This window comes from Aspergillus aculeatinus, assembly GCF_003184765.1.
Source record: "Aspergillus aculeatinus CBS 121060 unplaced genomic scaffold BO66scaffold_65, whole genome shotgun sequence".
NCBI lineage: Eukaryota > Fungi > Ascomycota > Eurotiomycetes > Eurotiales > Aspergillaceae > Aspergillus > Aspergillus aculeatinus.
Genome location: NW_020291534.1, coordinates 58,161 through 76,239, shown reverse-complemented (window position 1 = coordinate 76,239; position 18,079 = coordinate 58,161). Strand labels below are relative to the sequence as shown.

Genomic DNA, 18,079 nt, shown 5'->3' with positions numbered 1-18,079 from the left:
GGACAGCAGTCGGTACTTGCTAAAAACTCTGTATTTTTATGTTCAACATGGTCTCTAACATTCCTATCTCTTCCCATCAGACTGCCCTTGTTTTTCTTTTCTACTGATCTTTCGTGGTAATCTTTCCAGCTTCTATGGTGTCGGACAGATTTACAATACGGTATTTAATGCTCATACAGATGGTGGTTCGCGTGCGGTTCTTCGTCTCACACAAAATTTCCATCTGCAACTCACTTCAATATCTCTTTTCTTTCCCACTTTTTCTTCTTCTTCTGACTATTGATTTCGGCCATAAAGCTTTCTCAATGAAATCCTTGTTGCCATAACATTGTAAGCTCGAGATCCCCCAGACTTTTCATCATTAGCTGCTGGTGATGACTCAAGGATAGCGTCAGAGAAGGGTCGATGGTCTTTGTTTGATGGATGGTAAGAATGTATGGATGGTTTGGTAGCGAATCGTAACAGTCGACGACGACGAGGGAAGCGTTGAGCAGGAAGTATAAACTGCGGAAAAAAAAGAAAGTCAATGCACATGAACAAGTAGACCCGCATGTAATAGGGACAAGGGGTGTTTAGAGGGAATGTGACAGCTGTCTGGGGAGCAGTTCCTTCGCTTGGCATACTTACAGCTTACTCCATAACTACCTTATGAGACTGGTCTTCACCATCTATTCCAAGGCTTGACATCCGTTATCACCAATAGTTCTGACGAAATGACGACTTCTATACTACTTGGTAAACAATGGAAACATTATTACACCTCTTCCTACGGTGTCATCCCTTCACACGAGGAATTCAACCCAATGTCCAGCATTTTAGAGCAAAGTAAGACACGGAAAGGCAGCACGCGTGGTTGACGGTGGCTGTGTAACCCCCCAGTGTGTCCTGACACAACATCTGATTCTGCAAGCCGCAGCCTTCGTCGAGAAGGATAGATGGCCTTCGCAAGAAGAAAGGTGCATACGTAGATCTTGAGATGCGTGATGCGATCTCGATCTCGATTTCGGTTTTGTCAGATAGATCAATACAAGATACCCTTCCAAGTTTCCCTTTTCCATACCTGGTTTGGTTCTTTGGATTCCAAACACGGCCGACGCGGTGGTAAAGCTGGGAACAGGTGGTATGATATGCTCGGACCCGTCTGGTCATGTTACTCTTACTTCGATACAGCCGGAGGTGGTATTCGTTTGCCAGTATTGCCAGTACTGTTCAGTAAGTTACCAGTACAACAATTCTTTTGGCAGAGGTCTGCAAGGCCAGAATTGACTATTCCTTGGGATAACTACTAATACCGTGGTCGAAGAAGATCGAAATGCGGTTGAAGAAACTGCATATCTAGATCTGTCACCCCAGGAGGTTGCTGGCAGCAGCACACTGGCTTATTTTTAGGAGAGAAGGAAGTGGACTCGGTCAGCCTGCCGTCTTGTAGCCTTGGTTTTGACTTTGTGAAGAGGGCCTAGAGTCGATCGTGTTTGAGGGGGTCGAAGAGGAGGTGATTGCCTTTGTGTCTGGATGCTGATGCCGTTCATTCTCTATTTCGTCCGATTAGATGAATCTGGTAGATACGATAGATGAGTGGTACAGTACAGGATAACGAAGCAAGAACCTTTTTTTCATGCACTGGCATTTTTCCCACCCTACGAAGAAGAGACTCGATCGGGTGAGTGGTTTGGTTTGGTTACTGGTTAGTCAGCCCAGCCCAGCCCGACCCGAATGCCAGGATCCAAATTACGCGGGCGAGGTGTAAGGTCTCGTCCGTCTTGTCCGTCTTGTTCCGTTTTTAACGAGTTCGCGTAAATTAACCGCCACTTGCCGTCAGTTTGTCTCGTTTTGTCCTCGTTATTCGTTCTCGTTCTGGTTTTGTCTTGTCTTGTCCTTCTCCCCCTGCTCTCTTCCTCTCTCTCTCTCTCTTTCTTTTCTCTTTCCCTCTCTCTTCCCTTCCCTCCCTCCACTTTCTTCCCGTCCCGTCAAACATTCATTGATTCTTCCTTTTCACTCTCGCTCACCCCCCGAGTTTTGGCTGCCTTGTCCTCGTCCTGCTCCCTCGTTTCGCTCCCCTCCCACCCTTCCCCTTCCCTTTAAATCATCCTTTGAGATCCTGTGAGATCGTCTTGTAAATCAGGCGTGGTTTCTTTCCCTTCCACCCCCCCAATATCGATTTATTCACCCCATTTGTCGTGAACATGGGTCGGACAGTCGACCAGGAAGTTCACGCGGCGTTCGTCGAGTTCCGCGCCAAGGAAGACGATAAGGTGCGTGACTTCCGTATTTCCCGTAATATTTCCAAACGCCCGCCTACCAACAGAATTCAACCCAACTACCCCCCGTCAGCACCCGTCATCGTTACTGACATAACGATTCTGTTTGTTTGCTCTTCGCAGTGCCTTTCCGTCCAGTGTATCTATTGCCAGCAAATTCGCGCAAAGAACACCTCGCGTCAGAAGCAGCACCTGCTCGAATGTCCCGGCCTCCGTCATACCAACCCTCAAGCTCAGTCACAGTCCGCTCAATCCACTACTAACGGCATCGGTGCTGCCAACGGATATCCTCCCACTCCCAATGGCGCCTCTGCCACAGCTTCCGGCGCTGGGCCAGGGCCTGGTGCCCTCGCGACCCCGAATGGACCCATGATGTCCAACGGTGTCAATCCGCATGCCACCCCGATGCAGACGCCGCTGCAGAATATGCAGGGACGCGCTTCCTTGCCGACGTCAGGCCCTGCCGGGGCCACCTCCACGGCCGCTGCCGCGCAGCAGGCCTCTCGTGCGACACCCAAGTCCAAGCCGAAAAACTCGTCCTCCAACCTCCCCGCCCCGCCCCTCGATGACGTGCATGCTGCTTTCGTAGAGTTCCGTGCGAAGGAAGAAGACAAGGTAAGACCCACACCGGGTTTCATGGGCGAGCGAAAACACGCGCGCGGCCTGCACAGTAGTTCTGACGCGAACTTCTTCTCTTTATTATAGTGTCTGTCCGTCCAATGCATATACTGCCAGCAAGTCCGCGCGAAGAACACGAGTCGACAACGCCAACATCTGCTGGAATGCCCCACCTATCTCAGTGTCATGAAGGACTCGATCCCCGCCAACAACCTCCTCCACACCTTCCCCGAGGGCGACGTGGCCCGCTCGCTGCAGATCCCCGCGCCTACTCTCGAGTTGGACTTCCGTATGAGCATCAAGATGAACCCCAAGGTCGCTGTGGGCGAGAGTATTTGGGGTCAGCGTGACTGGGTGACATTTGTGGGAGGGCAATGGGCGGGTCGATGGGGCAAAGGCATTATCTTGGTAAACACACTTCGTGCTCCAGAAGGAGGCATTCGCATTATGCTAACCTGATACTAGCCTGGGGGGCAGGATTCTCAGATCGTGACTAAAGAGTCATCCACCAGCCTTCGAGCGAGCTATATGCTTCAGACCGCCGACGACCCCCCTGCGTACATTATTGTGAAGACCAATGGATGGTTGACTGGCTCTAAGGACGTTTTGGACAAAGTCAACGACCCGACCGTGGCTGATGGTGTCAACCCGAACACGTACAAATATCGCATTAACCTATCTATGGAGACCGGAGATGAACGTTACGCATTTTTGAACACTCTGATGTGGATTGGCAGTGGCTGTCGCCGGAACCAAGAAGGTTAGTCGGATCCTCTTCTCCTACTATGCCCTACCATCACTAATGCTCTTGCACAGTTATTTTCGACGCCTTCCGCGTCAATTAATCTGCCATAAAATCGCAGCTGTTTTGTCCGTTATTAAGCGAGTAGCAAATTTGATTTCACGGGGGAAAATTGCGGTCCATCTTCTCTCTGCTCCTGGGGAATTGCTTCAATTCCTATTCCTTTTTCTCAGTCTATATCTCTCATCTGCCTCCAGCCGTACGGGTGCGTTGTGTGGTACCTATGAATGTTTTGACCGTTGTAATCCGTCTGAGCACCCTGTTCTTCTCTATCTTGTGGGGATACAAGTGACAATATCTCTTCATCAGCCATAACAGCCACGAATCTGCTTGATGTGTTTGTTCTGTCATAGTGGCAAGTGCAGCACACTGCAGCTGAAATGTTTCATCATGAGCTTTCTTCCTCTTATGTTTTTCAGCCTCCGCTGCTCGGCCTCCGTTTCTCTACTGGTGCTCTCTCATTTCCCACTTGTGTAAGATCTTCAGTCTCCTTTTTTTCTTTGCCGTGTTTGTCATCGCATCCAGGAACCCAAATTGTCATGACCAATGTCATTCTGTCCGGGGGTCATAATTTTTTTCTTCTCGTTGGTCTGTACCCGTGTCGAAGTCTCGGACATATGATTCATTCACAGAATGGAATCTTTCTCTTCTTGCGCGTGTGTATATGTCTTGTGTGCGTGTGCGTGTGCGTGTGTGTCTTATACGCAGATGAAGATCTAGGAAAGTATTACGGTAGTCAACTAGGTGTAGAAACGATTGTTGCTGCAGCTTATTGGACCTCTGGCATATCGATGAACTCACTAACCCTTAATACCATTACTAAGTCCCAAGAGAGATGCATTTGTTGACCCCAAGTTTTCCAACCCAGTCAAGTAGTGCCAATTGACCCGGGCAAATGGCTACGATATCTATCTGTACCTGCGAACCGTAGATCTAGACCCTGAAATATATTTTCCCTTACTAGGCGGAAGTAAAGTGTTGGTGCATTGCGGTTGCGGTTCGGTATTTCAAGTTCGGCGGGTATTTACCTTGGTGAGGTATGCTTACAGGATACCTAGTACTTCGTCTCGTACCTGGTTTGGTTACCGAACCTCATCGTACCCCAGCTCCGTACCCGATGGGGGAAAGTGGTAACTAACGTTGGGATGGTCGGAACTTATCTTGTTATGGGACATCAGGTACCGATGTTGACACTTCCATTTCTGATATTTGGGTACTGTTTTGCTGGGTATTGAGTCTGGAGTGATGCGCTTGAGAGGGTGTGTTCTGGGATGGTGGGGGTAATTGCCTTTGTTTGGGAATGGGTTGGGGGTTGTCTTCGAGAATAGGATGATCTCTTTGGGGTGTATTGGAGGATAATGAGAATCAAGTCCTGATGAGTGCAGACGGGATTTGTTTTTGTTAGATACAAAGATGTGCTTGTTGTTGTGTGGGCTCGCAGGCTGCTTCTTAGAGGGGGGAGGCTGTACTGCACCTGCACATTTGTTCACACCCTCTTTTGGATAAAGTAGCATTTGAGAGATTACTCGTACAACAAAGTTGGAAGCACGTCAACTCGGATTTTTCCATGTAAAGAAAAAGAACAAGCGGATTACTCGTGACAGAAATGAGAACCACCCATGAAAAGCTTCTCAGGATTTGAAAACATGCCGCAACACAAGGAGAACATAAAAGCGGATGCATGCAATGAAGACCTTACAGTGAATGATGGCTTGAGGCTACCTCTTTGCCTTCAAATCGTGGCATATAAATAGGGCTGACTCACGTCTCGCTTGTAAGCAGCCCCAAAATCGACACCGACACCTTCTGCAGCTGCCTTGATTGGCTCGATAAATGACTTTTGAAGCGCATCAGGGACACATTCGCATCGAGTAGCAGTGGGCGGATCCAATTCTTTGAGAAATTTGCACACGATGATAAGTAGTCCGAGGTTGGGAAATTTCTGCGTCCTGCATGCGAACAGTTCCATCAACTCCTGATGGAGTCGATCGGTATGCTCTGCATGGCACTCCGTCAGGAAGAGACGTTCTAAGCTTCCAGGGAGGATATTCTTCAAAGCCTTGTTTGGCTCGAAACTCTCGGAGCGGAAGTCTAGGAGATTGACAACACGCATGCGTAGCTCTTGCAACTTCACAAAATCTGCTAACGAGCCAAACCAATTGTCAGGAGGATCGAGCTCGGACTCTGCCTCTCCGTCATCATCTTCGTCGAAATCAGTTCCAATATCATAAAATGATTGGCCGTGAAGCCTAAGCTCTACCAGACTATGCTTTTGGGTTGAAAGGGAACTGTAGAATGCCCTGGGACGAAATCTCCTGTACGACTCCCCAATTAATTCTATGTCGTTATGCTGCCAATCGAAAACTTTGAGGTTCTGGCAAGCTGTTATTAGTTCTCTCATGCCATACCTTCCGTTGCCCATTATCTCGATTTCAGTGATGGGCAAAGTCCCCCGTTCGAACCCAAGGCCAGGCATTGTATCACCGTTGTCTGAGTCCATCAATCCGCACCACAGTGTGACCTGTCTCATAGATGGGAGATTAAACAAAGGTAGGTAATCGCTCGCCTGGGATGGTAGCCACAGGCCGGATGAACCGATTATAGTAATAAAACCACAGAGCTCCTGCAATATAGATGTGAAGGCTGCCTCTCCTGCTGCTGCCCGTAACACGATACTGCGAATAAATTTGCCAACACACCATGCGGGCTCCACGTGCAAACTAGAAAGATTTGGCAAATATGTCAGAAGAACAGCAATCCATGCATCACAACTGCCTCTAACCAACTCCCCTTCCCATTCCGTAGTTTCTTTTGGTGACTGGCTGATCTCTGCAACACGGCTGCCGATGCTAGAGATATCATTCCTTGTAACCTCAAAATCGGCACTTGACGCTGTGATATTCAGAGCGACGTTGGGTATAGCAATAGATGGGTTACCATGGACTGTGGTCAAGAAAGGCTCTATTTGCTTCTCATTCAAGCTGATCACGTGGTAGGCGCGAGAAAGAAACAACGAACGCCAGCGCTTACACACGAGAAGCAGAGGCATGTAATCATTTTGATTGAAGCTTTGCATGTTCTCTTCCCCAATAAGTAGTAGAATCTCATTTGGCAGCTTTTCCATGTTGAATTTAGGTTTCGGAGGAATAATCAGCGTATCACTCAGTTGATCAGCCCCGTGATGGCCGAGGGATGGCTTCCTGGTCTTGATGCTCGGGCCAGACAGAAGAAGGAGGAACTAAAGAGAGCTTCACTTTTCGACGAATTTGTTAGCTGATAAAGTAAGAGATCAAGAGAAGTGATACCCGCGGGTATCAGACATGGAAGGAACTTCCTTACCTTGAGATGAATCATCCGTTACTGGCACAGTAGGCTTTTGACATGCGCTACTAAGGGGTGACGGTGATTGTAAATGACCTCCTGACAAGCTCGAAATAAGATGAGAGCCGACTGGCCGAGCCACGATGTTGAGATCAGCACTTTGCAAGTGAGAACAGTTCCACAGCAGATTCTGGTAAGCCAAAGCTTGTGACGAGTGGTATAGAAAGAAGAGAAAGGTAAAGATAAGGTTTAGGGTTCGTTGGTTGTTTATTTGAGAAGTAGAACAGAACGATTGCGGAAGTCGAGGAGTTGAGGGAGGTAAGTGAGGTGGTGCTGTAAGTGGATTCGGCGAGAGCGTGAGGGAGGACTAAGTGACCGACCACTTCACCTTCTGCCTTCTATCCTGTCTTCCACACTACCCCCAACCTTTCTTTAAGTCTCTTCGTTTATTTCCTCTGTGCAGCAATCTCAATTACTCTCTGAGTCCCAAATTGTTTTCACACCCGCCCATGTGCCATGCCACGGAAACCTGAGACTGTATCCTAGCATCTTGTGAGAATCAGTTCATTCCTATACATTTTCAGAGAAACACTTTCGAGTTAGCGGTGCTTGATGCTAATATAAACCGACAATCACCGCAGGACAAAACGATAATAATAACCTCGACGAAACCACACAGATCGAATCAGAAATGATTCAGAATAGACTCACATCTAATTTCCTCTCGCAAAATGAATTCATCCTGCTACCGTTTCACAGAGACAGCCTCAAACTCATCATATTGAACGAACGATGACCAGGCGTCAGACACACAATTTTGAGAGGCTTAGATAGTGACAACAAGGGCGTGGAGGACATAGAGCTTGGCGCAACCAAGACCGTGCGAGTCTTTCGAAGAATACCAATACTTGTCGACATATTGTGGTATTTTGCGGTGCGCATGCTACAAACAAGTAGGAAAGGCAGCTCAAACGACAACTATTTGCCGAGAGACATAATCAAGTCCACCGGATGACTTGCCGGCGACTGGGTCGCTGGGTTGAGCAGTGGAAGAGGGGTAGTAAGACGATCCTCGGATAACGCATAACCCTGCAAACAGCCCGAAGAGGAGAAAACAAGAGTACTGAGTGATGTGGAAATGAGAAATGGAGAGCGGGGGAAGAAGAAATGGCGAGAGGAGCTTTCCAGCTCCCAAGTCTTGTTTTCAAGGCTCTCTTGATAGCTCCTTCCACTCCCAACCCAATGAAATAACTCGTTTCTCGCCAGAGATCATTCGATCAGGTTTCTCCATAACCACACACAAGCGTCGATAACCAGAAGCTGAGAAGGTGTCCTTCGAGAGATGAGTGAAAAGCTATGGCAGCATCAACTGTTTCAGTTCGTGGATGTCGGTAGATGTAGGCTATATCGGGATTCATGTGTTAGATTACGAGATTGGGTGAATCATTAGCACCGAAGTTTGTTGTTGAGTCTCATTTATCATTAAGTTACAAAGCCATTCAACTCCTTCAAAAGCCTGCGAGGTCATTAGCCAAAAGTCTATAAATCAGCACCGATACTCTCCACTTACCCTTCTCTGTGTTGCCCTCGCCCATACTCTTGCTGCTGCTACTGCCGCTCTGGATTGCCCCAAGAATGCCGTCAAGATAGGGCGCACCACTCCATTTCTGGTGTGTAAGAACATCCACGCCCAGCTCCTTCTCCCGAGCTTGAACCATGCGCACGTAAGCGAGCATACCGTCTTCCTTGAAAGCGCGGGAGAGTTCTGTCGTGATAGTTGCGTTGCTGTGCAGTCCAGCGAGCGAGATGAGTTGAAGTACGAACCTAAGCAAGTCAGTCTTTCTGATCTTCAAAATTAGAAGTGGCCGACTGACCCGTGTTGCGCCAAATCCCAAATGAACGATTTAAGAGACGCTTCGTCGAAACCATGTCCCATCCAGTTGAAGGACGGACTCAGATTGTACACCAGCTTCTTACCGGGGAACGCCTTGCGCACCTCTCCTGCCAACGACCCTGCTTTCGCAACGTCTGGGTCACCGGTCTCGACCCAGAGAAGATCCGCATACGGTGCGAACTCCCGTGCTCGCTTCGTAGCTGCGGGGAATCCAGCACGGTAGTGGTAATATCCTTCCCTGGTACGGGGACTATCACAAGACCAGACAACCGGTTTCTTTGTGTAATCGCTGGCGAGGACTCTGCGGCGGGAGATTGAAAGATCAGGGCTCTCTTGAACGCGCTTCTTGTATGCGTCCCGGGCGGACTGAGGAGCCTTTTCTGCTTCGAGATGTGCGTCGACGGCTATATCACGCCACGCGGTTAGTTCCAGAGGTTGAGAAGGGCGAGTGTTAGATCGGAAGCAGACCTTCATCAAAGGTGACCAGCTTGTGTTTCTTGACCCACTCAGATTCATAGGCATCGATCTCCGAAGGGGCAGCGCCCTCCCTCTCCATGGCCTGCAAAGTCTCGGCGAGTGGCTCAACCTCCTCCGTCACTCCAAGAATGAATTCGTGGTCGCGCACATCGATAGCACTGCTGATGAGCCGTCCACTTTCGGAGTCTGTGCGTGCGATAAGCAGGTTCTCGGTTCCCATCAGATCCCACTGGAAGCGAGCTGCGACCAATCTGTTGATATGCTCCCCGATGGGCACAAGTACCTTGCCAGCTAGGTGACCGCATTTCTTTCCGCCATGAAGCTGGTCCTCGAAGTGCACTGCGGCAGCGCCATTCTCCGCGAAAAGCTTGGCCAGCTTCAGTACCGCGGAAAGTCCACCATGTCTGTATGGAACGTTAACAACGTGATCTTGGCCGAATCCGTCCAAGTGAGCACAGCACATACCCCGTATCACCGTCAGCCACGATCGGACGCAGGTAATCAACGTATGGAGTCGACTTCCGTTGCTCAGCGGTCAGCTTCCGTCTAGCGTCCCACTGTTTCCGATCGTGTAGCTGTTGCGCCTTGAACAATCGCTGGACTTGATTGGGCACCGTGTTGTATGGATAATCGCCGAAGTCTGGAGACACCTCGTTGGTCGTCGTCAGGAGTGACGAGCAAGCCCATCCCGAGATGTACAGGACCTCCTGGTGAGGTGCCTGCTGCGTCATCTGGACCGGGTCAATGGCGCCCACTTGGCAATAGTTAGCACACCAAGAAAAAAATTGGATAAAGACCGAGGAACCATTGCCGATACATACTCGTGTGAACCGGCTTTCCTTGCGCTGCCTTTTCATTCAACAGATGGAAAAGCTTCCGCGCCATCAACGAACTCGGGTATGTTTGTTGCAGGGAACCGCGTTTGCTGACAACATCTGCGGCGGAGTAAGGCCGCTTGATGCCCTCGAAGCGGGGAGATTGCCACCATTCTTCCACATCTCTTATTTGCTGTTCGTAGAGAGCATCCTCAGCTGCCCCGGTCTTGTCTGCTGTAGAGAGAAGTTGGTATGAATCCGCAGGCAACGTTGCTGAGACGGGTGGTTCCACGGGGGGGAGCGATGATGCCGACATCCGCGGATAACCGCATGTGAAGGAGCGCACAGCAAAGCGCGATAGACTGCCTTCAGTGACGGGTCGGAGAGGAATATGTCGAGGGAGCCGACGGGGAAAAGAGCGAAGCATCATTTAAAGAGTCGCGTTCAGATACCACAAGGTTTACGTTCTCTGTGGAGAAGGGAGGGATGTGTGTCTGGGGAGAAGGGGTCACTTTAAGGTGGCACTCGGTCCGAGCACCGTCGCAAGCCGGCCGATCAAACCAGCCTCGGTCTGGGGGCGGGCAATCCACACATCCCGCAATACCCGCTTATCCGGGGTGGCTGGTACTTACTAGCTTGAGAATAGTAACTTACACTATTACAGTATTGACTAGCTAGTCCACGACTGAAATTCGGGAAACAAGATGCAATACTAACTGAAATTGTATTTTTGTGGTTTCGGGTTTTTATCTTTCCATGAAACTTGTTCAGGCTCATCTGAATGGGAACACATACAGTAGGTCCAGCAGTGGGAAAGAACAGAACATCTCGTTTGTGATAATGAAACAAGGTAATGAAGCCAGATCATGAAACAAGAGGTGATGCGGAGATCATCCGTGTGCTCGAAGCAACTTCCTCGTGATTATGCCTTGGCCCTACATTTCAATAAGGCTTACTCGTGCCCCATTTCAATCATGAGGGAACGGAAGTTCTGGTTCTTAATAACCTTGCAGAACTCCTTGTGTTTGTTGACGTTCCAGCTGCCCGCCTTACAGCCCTAGCACAGAGTTAGCAGACTCATCTTTGACCATATTGGTTCGATCTATCGAGGGAGATCTCCTTACGCTGTTGCAGTATCCGATGACACCGCAGCCATCGCAGGTCGTGATGTGGTCAGGCTCATTACGACACCAGTGACACCTCTGATGGGCAGCAAAGTTCAGAGGCCAGGTTCTCATCTCATCACTGAGTTCCAGAAGCTCGTCCAACGAGGTTGGGATGATCTTGATTCGCATGGGTTAGCACCGGTTTACCAGGGAAGGAGCGTGATTGTCAGGGCTCAAACATCCATACCTTGAGTTGGCGATATTGGTAGACACGGATGCCATAAACCTCAATTCCGAACTGATGCTTGCGGGCCTGCATGATGGCGATGGTATTTCCAACCTTCAGGTGCGGACACTGACTGAGAGCACGGCCTTCATCCGGTCCCTCGAATCGCAGGGTGACAAGGTGTAGATCAGTGCTGCGGCACCCGATGACGAGGTAGGGCATTGTCTCGAAAGCGAGGATCTCGAGCAGGAGACAGCCATCTATTCCGGGAGTCCGTTCGTGGGTGTCGAGGTCCTCGATGGGGATAGCGGCAAAGCCGGGGAAGCGACTGGTGTCTCTGAGATCAGGGTACGAGATAGTCATCGTGAAGGGTAGCGTTGATGATCAAGCTGTAGGAAGTGATGATATTCTGGGGAGCGAGAAGGATGGGTGTAGATGGAGTTGTGCTCACAGAAGAAGTGCTCACAGAAGAAGTACTCACTAAGATGATGGGACGTGTTAGAAATGGGAAGGAGCGATGAACGACTCAGCGAACGACTCAGCGCCGAGATGAAAACTCTTCATTAGGATACATTCACCAAGATACAGCAGCCTAGTCAACATCTACAGTATTTAGTTACTGAATGCTGGACATTCTGAGCACTTTCGATAGCTTTGATCTCGATCTACTTATACTAAGCGCTTGCGAAGAGACGAATATGTCTTTTGCATGATAGACTTTCTGTTCAAGAAAGCGCTCACATATTCTGCTAGGCAGGTTTCTGCTATTGTATACAACTTTGCACAGTTATACAAGATTCTGTAGTTGAGGCGAGGATATGCCAAAGTTATAGTTAAGAAGACCAAGCCGCTAGCCAGCTATGCATACAATCACAAAAAACAACCACCAAGAACAACCACAAAGAGCACCTACATTAAGAATAATATTCATATAGTCTACCTGATATCATTCAGCTGGCTAGCCTGTACACTCTACTCTCAATTAAACAAGTCTTAAGATATTAACAACTTGAACCTGTAAAGATACAGAATGTCCTTTCATTATAGGTGAAAGCGGCTGGTCCTCTTATATAGAGAAGCCATCAATGCCGATGACACTGGAATATCACGTGGATATCAGTCCTGGAATCCTAAGTTTTAAAAATTATTGGAGTACTAAACATCCCAATTTGTACCTGTCATATAGACGGATCGGTAGACCCAGAATGATCGTGTCATGGCAAATGCGGGCACTTGCCTCTTGTCCTACAGAGCTTTGCAAAAGCACGCTCCCAAGAACTAAAGAATTGGAATTAGCTTGCTAGGTTTTTTAGCACAACTGCCTAGGCCATACATCCGCTATGCTGTTGGCTGACTCGAATATCTGGGAGCCTGAATCCCGCACCTCATGACGGCAGCCAACCGAGCTATGTCTTACTCTGGCCATACATCACATAAATAGTTCTTATTCCAAGGCCAGGGCCTGTATTATACTGGCCTTCTGATATAGCGGTGAAGACCAGCTGCACGCTTGCTCGTCTTCCGATTTGCCAATATGTAGGCGGATATGCCGATACCTGGATTATCATATGAGACAGTAGCATCTCGAGTGTGCGTGCAGGACCGAGAATGCATCCACTGGTGCTATGCAGTTGACTTGCATGGTCTTACGTTGCGTCAAACCATTCAGTCGGTATCTGACTCTCTGACGTGTCAGGCCGAGATTCGTCTTTTGATTTAGGTATCCTTGCATTCCATTTCGATCTACGATTCATTAATGCCACGATGATTTTCTGCACCAAATTTCTCGCAGTAGACACGAAGCGAGTTTTAATGAACTCCAATGAAGAGATTTCCAAGGCCTGCCCAGAAGGATTGGGAGAGCAGTGAAGCACAGGTTTGTGCAACAGCGCTAGCCTCTTGAAGGTTTTTGGAGGAGCTATAGGATACCTAATATTGGCAGATGGTACATGATACCAGGCTATGGAGTAATCTCACCGATGAACATGTCGGAGCATAAAAGCGGAGGGAGAACCTGGCATTTGGAAAAGAAATCATAACCTTTGTTGGTCTTTCTCCAGACGAGGCTCAGGCAGAATCGAACCAAGGCGACATGTGTGGACTGACGGCATTCTTAGGTCTGAATGGAGTTGATCGCGATGAGAGCACTACTGTGTCATCCCACAGGCTGGCATGTCAGATAAACGACAGTCTAGACTTGGTCAAGCATAGAGGTCCTGATGCGCGTGGCCAGTGGATCAGCCCTGACACTCGAGTTGGTCGGTCGATCACTTCCTATGCCGTGAAAGGAGGTTAACATAATTTCAAGGCTTCGGGCATGTACGCCTTTCAATCATTGATCTTAGCCCAGCCGGAAACCAGCCTTTCCACAGTAAAGATGACACTATCCAAGCCGTCGTCAATGGAGAACTTTATGACCACGAGCGAATTCGAAGTGAGCTGGCCAACGAATATGAGTTTGTTAGCAAGAGTGACTGTGAGATTGTCATTGCCCTATACCACCGTTATGGACTGTCATTCGTCTCTCACTTGAGAGGAGAATTCGCTTTGGTACTTTGGGATGCGAAACACAACCGTTTCATAGCTGCGCGAGACAGATATGGCATCAAGTCGCTCTATTATACCATTATCGATGGAAGGCTTCACGTCGCAACTGAGATGAAATCTTTCTTGCCATTTGGATGGGTTCCAGAGTGGGACATTGCCAATCTTAAAGGAGTGGGATGGATGTATGGGGCGAAAATGTACTTCAAGGGAGTGCATCGTGTAAGTTGTCGATGAGAGATGAGCTGGACCGAAGCTGATGGCTATTTCTAGATCGAACCTGGTCAAATGCTCGTGAGTGACAACTTCCAGCCATTCGAGTTGCAGACGTACTGGGATTTAGAGTATCCCGACAAGGCGAGTAATATCCACTCCCAGCAGACTGTACGACGCTGATTGTATATAGAAGCTGGTATATGCAGGCACCGAAGCTGAGGCAGTCGCTCGAGTGCGAGAATTGCTGCTCGATTCGGTGCGGTTTCGACTTCGCGCCGATGTGGGTGTTGGTGTGTTCCTGAGCGGCGGGCTGGACTCGTCTGCAGTTGCAGGCATGACAGCGCATTTGATGAAGCAAGGAACAAGACTTGGAAATGAAACAACCGGTGATACCTCGAGGCTAAGCTGCTTCACGGTGCAATTCGAGAAAGAGTCGGGGATCGATGAGTCCGGTTTGTTTTCTCCCGATCGAGAAACTTCTCCCCCTTATCTTCTCCAATCTGACACTCCATAGATATTGCTCGACGGACTGCGGAGTGGCTTGGAGTGGATTTCCACGCAGTGTTGCTGGACGAAGAGACCATCGCGTCTCGACTGGAGGATACAATCTGGTACACGGAAACGCCGCTCCCTGATGTGGACGGGATGGGTCGACTGGCCGTTGCAGAGGCCGCTCACAACGCAGGAAAGAGAGTTGTTCTCACCGGCGAAGGATCAGACGAACATTTTGCAGGATACAGTGACCTGATGTGGAGCTATTTGAGTGAGCCAGACCACGCATGGCCCGCATCTTTACTAGCCGTCAACGGCAGCCGAGAAGAGATGGAGGCTACCGTCAATCAGAGAATGGCACAAGCGGTAGCAAAGGTAACCGCCAAGTCAGGGACTGAACATAGTTTCAGCCACACCTCTATATTTCCAGCACTTGCTTGGTTCAGTCAATTACCCTTTCAGGCATGGACGGAGAAATACACCCAAGGTGACCCAGAATTGTCTTTTTTCCGAAGCTTTCGTGAGAAGACTATCAACGACATGGAACAGAAATGGCACTCGCTAAATTCATCTCAATACCAGTGGACCAAGTCAATGCTGGCAAATGGTATTCTTCGATATATTGGCGACAATATAGACATGGTTTTTCAGGTGGAGACGCGGCCACCGTTTCTCGATCATCACCTCACAGAATATGTGAATACTATACCGCCAAGTCTAAAGATAAGATATGATCCAGAGAGAAAGATCTTTCGTGAAAAGCATGTTCTTCGCGAAGCCATGAGACCATTCATCACCGAAGAGGTTTCGAATCGCGTGAAGCAACCATATCTTGGTCCAACTAAATACAAGGAAAATGGACCTGTGTATCACACTTTGAAGCGGTTACTTACAGAGGCCAATGTTCAGAACCTGGGCTTTGTTGACTGGAGCAAGGTCCAACACACCTTCACACGCGCATTTTGTGACGATGACCCCAATGCTTTTAGAAGTACTCTCTTTGTGGCTCAACTTGTGGTACTGGCCCAAAGATTTGGAGTAAAGCCGGCAAGCGCGATTTAGCATCCGTCTTCATTAGAGATAAGTCATAGGTGAAGCCGAATTCCATTCCTAAATTTCTCGGTCAGCCAGATATAATGAAATAGATTGGTGCAAGCTCGCTCAGATAGTCTGTTCACTTGCTGGGTACAAGGTTGATGAATTGGAGACCCCATGGACTGAACCAAGAGTAGCTTATGAGAAGCCCCCATCGACTCTAGAACAAATCCTTCATCAGCACTGAAACTAGCAAGTAATGGAGATCATGAGTGGTCTACTCATACTAAAAGACTGGGCAGAGTCAGAGTCGCGCATGTCGCTACAAGGTGATCACGTTGCTCCCTGAGCACGTTTGCTATTTCCCCCCACACACTTCGCAATCAGCGTCGCGTGAGTTGAGATGCTGAGGTCTGAGAATCAAGTGGCGATGGCTCGCAAGGATTCCGGCAGCTTCTATGTTCCCTGCCACTTGATGGAAGGCTTTGATCCTGTCGCCAGGGTGGGTCATCAGTCCGCGGGTATCTTATGTCTGAAACCAAACCTGGCGAGCGATGTCGGAGACTCAAATGGGGTCTGCTTGGCTATGCCCACTACTCTCATAGCATCATGTAATGCTAACTACGATACTTGAGTAACGAGGCTTTGGGTATTGACCTTCTATTATCTCTGTGCACTGAAGGTGGTTTGAGAGGACTCGGACTAGAATGTTTGCATCATCTTTCTGCCACCTCTCCGATAGCGTGCGGAGAACTTATCGGACCCCTCGTTGATCGACTACCTTGCAATCCCCACTCCGCTCCCGTATGGGGGTCCAAGAACCAACCGAAGCTCGACGATAATGAGCGCGCGGCAGAGGCGACATATAGCGTTCGCCTCTCAACGACGGTCCCCTATGAAGTTGAAACATACGTCATGTGTCATCTTCGTTCGAGACATATTCATGAACTCAGCCTTATGTTGAAACATGGGTCCAGGAGACACCAGTTCTGCTGCAAGTGCTCGCTCGATATCTCTCAGGTAACCAGCACTGCATACACTCCGTTCATCTATTAACGATCTCAATGGCATAGAAAGCTTAATTGTCACACCTGATGTCGCAATCTACTGCGAAGACTATGAACGACTAGGATGATCTAGGTCGCTAACGATCGTTGCTTGGGCAGGAGTTTAAATTCTGCCACTAACAGTGCAACAAACACGAGGTTGGTAGCTATCTCGATGGCCCATGTCCATCCCAGGCCAGTGGGTCTTTCCGAAGCTGAAAGAAAGGGCTGTCCAACATCGTTCAACATGCGATGACCCTGCAGTGGAGGTCTAGAATCAAAGCATGGCACTTGAACTCGTGGAGAATCAGTTGACGGTCTGGTCGACTGACCACATACCTTCTTGAACCGAACCATGTGTGATCAGTGACCCCCTCACATATGGCTTTGCGCCGAGGATTGGGTGTCGGAACTTTCGAAGACGACTGCTGGCTAGACTTTCTCTTTGTCCAACCTAAGCAAGTGTCCGACCGCCGAAGGGAGAGAAATGTACAGTACATAGTAGCAAGGGTTAAAGTGTTGATACTAGTTCTTTGTTTTTGGTTGACTGACTCCACTCCGCGGAAGCTGCGGTAGTTACGCTGCTTGTTGTATGCAGTGTCAGACTGTGAAAGACATCCGATCAAAGATGTATGCGGATTCGCATGGAACAGTAGTCTAGTGAGTGATTGAAAGAGGTCAAGGTAATGCAATCGACTGCAACTGTACAGAAAGTACCGAGGCGGGATGGTCACGGGGATCTCCTCCCACCATTCCGGGTAGCCGTGACCAGTCGAACCTCGCCGATTCCTCTCGTTTCTCCAACCCGCTCTTCGTGTGGCACCCCCTCAATTTCCTGCCGACGACTGTGGCCTCCTGCGCGCTGGCCTGCATCCCCCTGCAATGGGACTACTGGGAAAGCTATATTCTATTCCGCTGTTCTTAGGACTCCCTGCCTGAAAAGATTGGTGGATCGATGGTTGGGACGGACTGAGGTCGTGGGGGATGTTGATTATGGGAATGGATTGTTGTTTGCCTCCACCCCCTCCCCCTCCATCTCCATCTATCATCATCGAATAATGCAGGAAGTGAACAATTTCCAGCTCCAATCGTTCCGGCTCCAATGCAAACCCGGCTTTTGTCTGAGCTCCTGCCTTAAACCGACGAATCCGCGTTGTACAACTCGCACCAGCTGTCTCCGCAATCTGCTGCTCTAGTGCGACTCTTATCACCCTCATGGCGCTTTCTCC

At 49.1% G+C, this 18,079-nt stretch overlaps 6 protein-coding genes across 6 annotated transcripts; 2 read left to right on the top strand and 4 right to left on the bottom strand.

The window, feature by feature from the left end:
- Positions 1–60: 60 nt before the first annotated feature.
- On the bottom strand, positions 61–719 carry BO66DRAFT_395545 (uncharacterized protein). The gene has a single exon (XM_025648239.1). The coding sequence runs from the start codon at positions 619–621 to the stop codon at positions 277–279; it is 345 nt and encodes a 114-aa protein (XP_025499139.1). The 5' UTR covers positions 622–719; the 3' UTR covers positions 61–276.
- Positions 720–1,961: 1,242 nt separating this feature from the next.
- Positions 1,962–3,890, top strand: BO66DRAFT_214237 (DUF3237 domain-containing protein). The gene is made up of 4 exons (XM_025642614.1): positions 1,962–2,873; positions 2,964–3,284; positions 3,342–3,636; positions 3,693–3,890. The coding sequence occupies exons 1-4, from the start codon at positions 2,184–2,186 to the stop codon at positions 3,719–3,721; spliced, it is 1,335 nt and encodes a 444-aa protein (XP_025499138.1). The 5' UTR covers positions 1,962–2,183; the 3' UTR covers positions 3,722–3,890.
- Positions 3,891–5,278: 1,388 nt separating this feature from the next.
- Positions 5,279–7,012, bottom strand: BO66DRAFT_462406 (F-box protein). The gene has a single exon (XM_025652370.1). It carries the CDS (start codon positions 6,800–6,802, stop codon positions 5,411–5,413), a length of 1,392 nt encoding a protein of 463 aa, XP_025499137.1. The 5' UTR covers positions 6,803–7,012; the 3' UTR covers positions 5,279–5,410.
- Positions 7,013–8,409: 1,397 nt separating this feature from the next.
- On the bottom strand, positions 8,410–10,673 carry BO66DRAFT_214216 (methylisocitrate lyase ICL2). Its single transcript, XM_025642613.1, has 6 exons — positions 10,192–10,673; positions 9,836–10,124; positions 9,362–9,774; positions 8,874–9,297; positions 8,570–8,823; positions 8,410–8,515 (listed from the first exon to the last, which is right to left on the bottom strand). The coding sequence occupies exons 1-6, from the start codon at positions 10,613–10,615 to the stop codon at positions 8,508–8,510; spliced, it is 1,812 nt and encodes a 603-aa protein (XP_025499136.1). The 5' UTR covers positions 10,616–10,673; the 3' UTR covers positions 8,410–8,507.
- A 464-nt stretch (positions 10,674–11,137) lies between these two features.
- BO66DRAFT_475118 (zinc finger MYND domain-containing protein) lies at positions 11,138–11,895 on the bottom strand (the record flags this gene model as incomplete). The annotated part of the gene is made up of 3 exons (XM_025653200.1): positions 11,539–11,895; positions 11,310–11,468; positions 11,138–11,242 (listed from the first exon to the last, which is right to left on the bottom strand). The coding sequence occupies exons 1-3, from the start codon at positions 11,878–11,880 to the stop codon at positions 11,138–11,140; spliced, it is 606 nt and encodes a 201-aa protein (XP_025499135.1). The 5' UTR covers positions 11,881–11,895.
- A 1,714-nt stretch (positions 11,896–13,609) lies between these two features.
- On the top strand, positions 13,610–15,831 carry BO66DRAFT_405628 (asparagine synthetase B family protein; the record flags this gene model as incomplete). The annotated part of the gene is made up of 5 exons (XM_025648981.1): positions 13,610–13,775; positions 13,826–14,283; positions 14,335–14,355; positions 14,468–14,729; positions 14,792–15,831. The coding sequence occupies 5 exons, from the start codon at positions 13,610–13,612 to the stop codon at positions 15,829–15,831; spliced, it is 1,947 nt and encodes a 648-aa protein (XP_025499134.1).
- Positions 15,832–18,079: the final 2,248 nt, after the last annotated feature.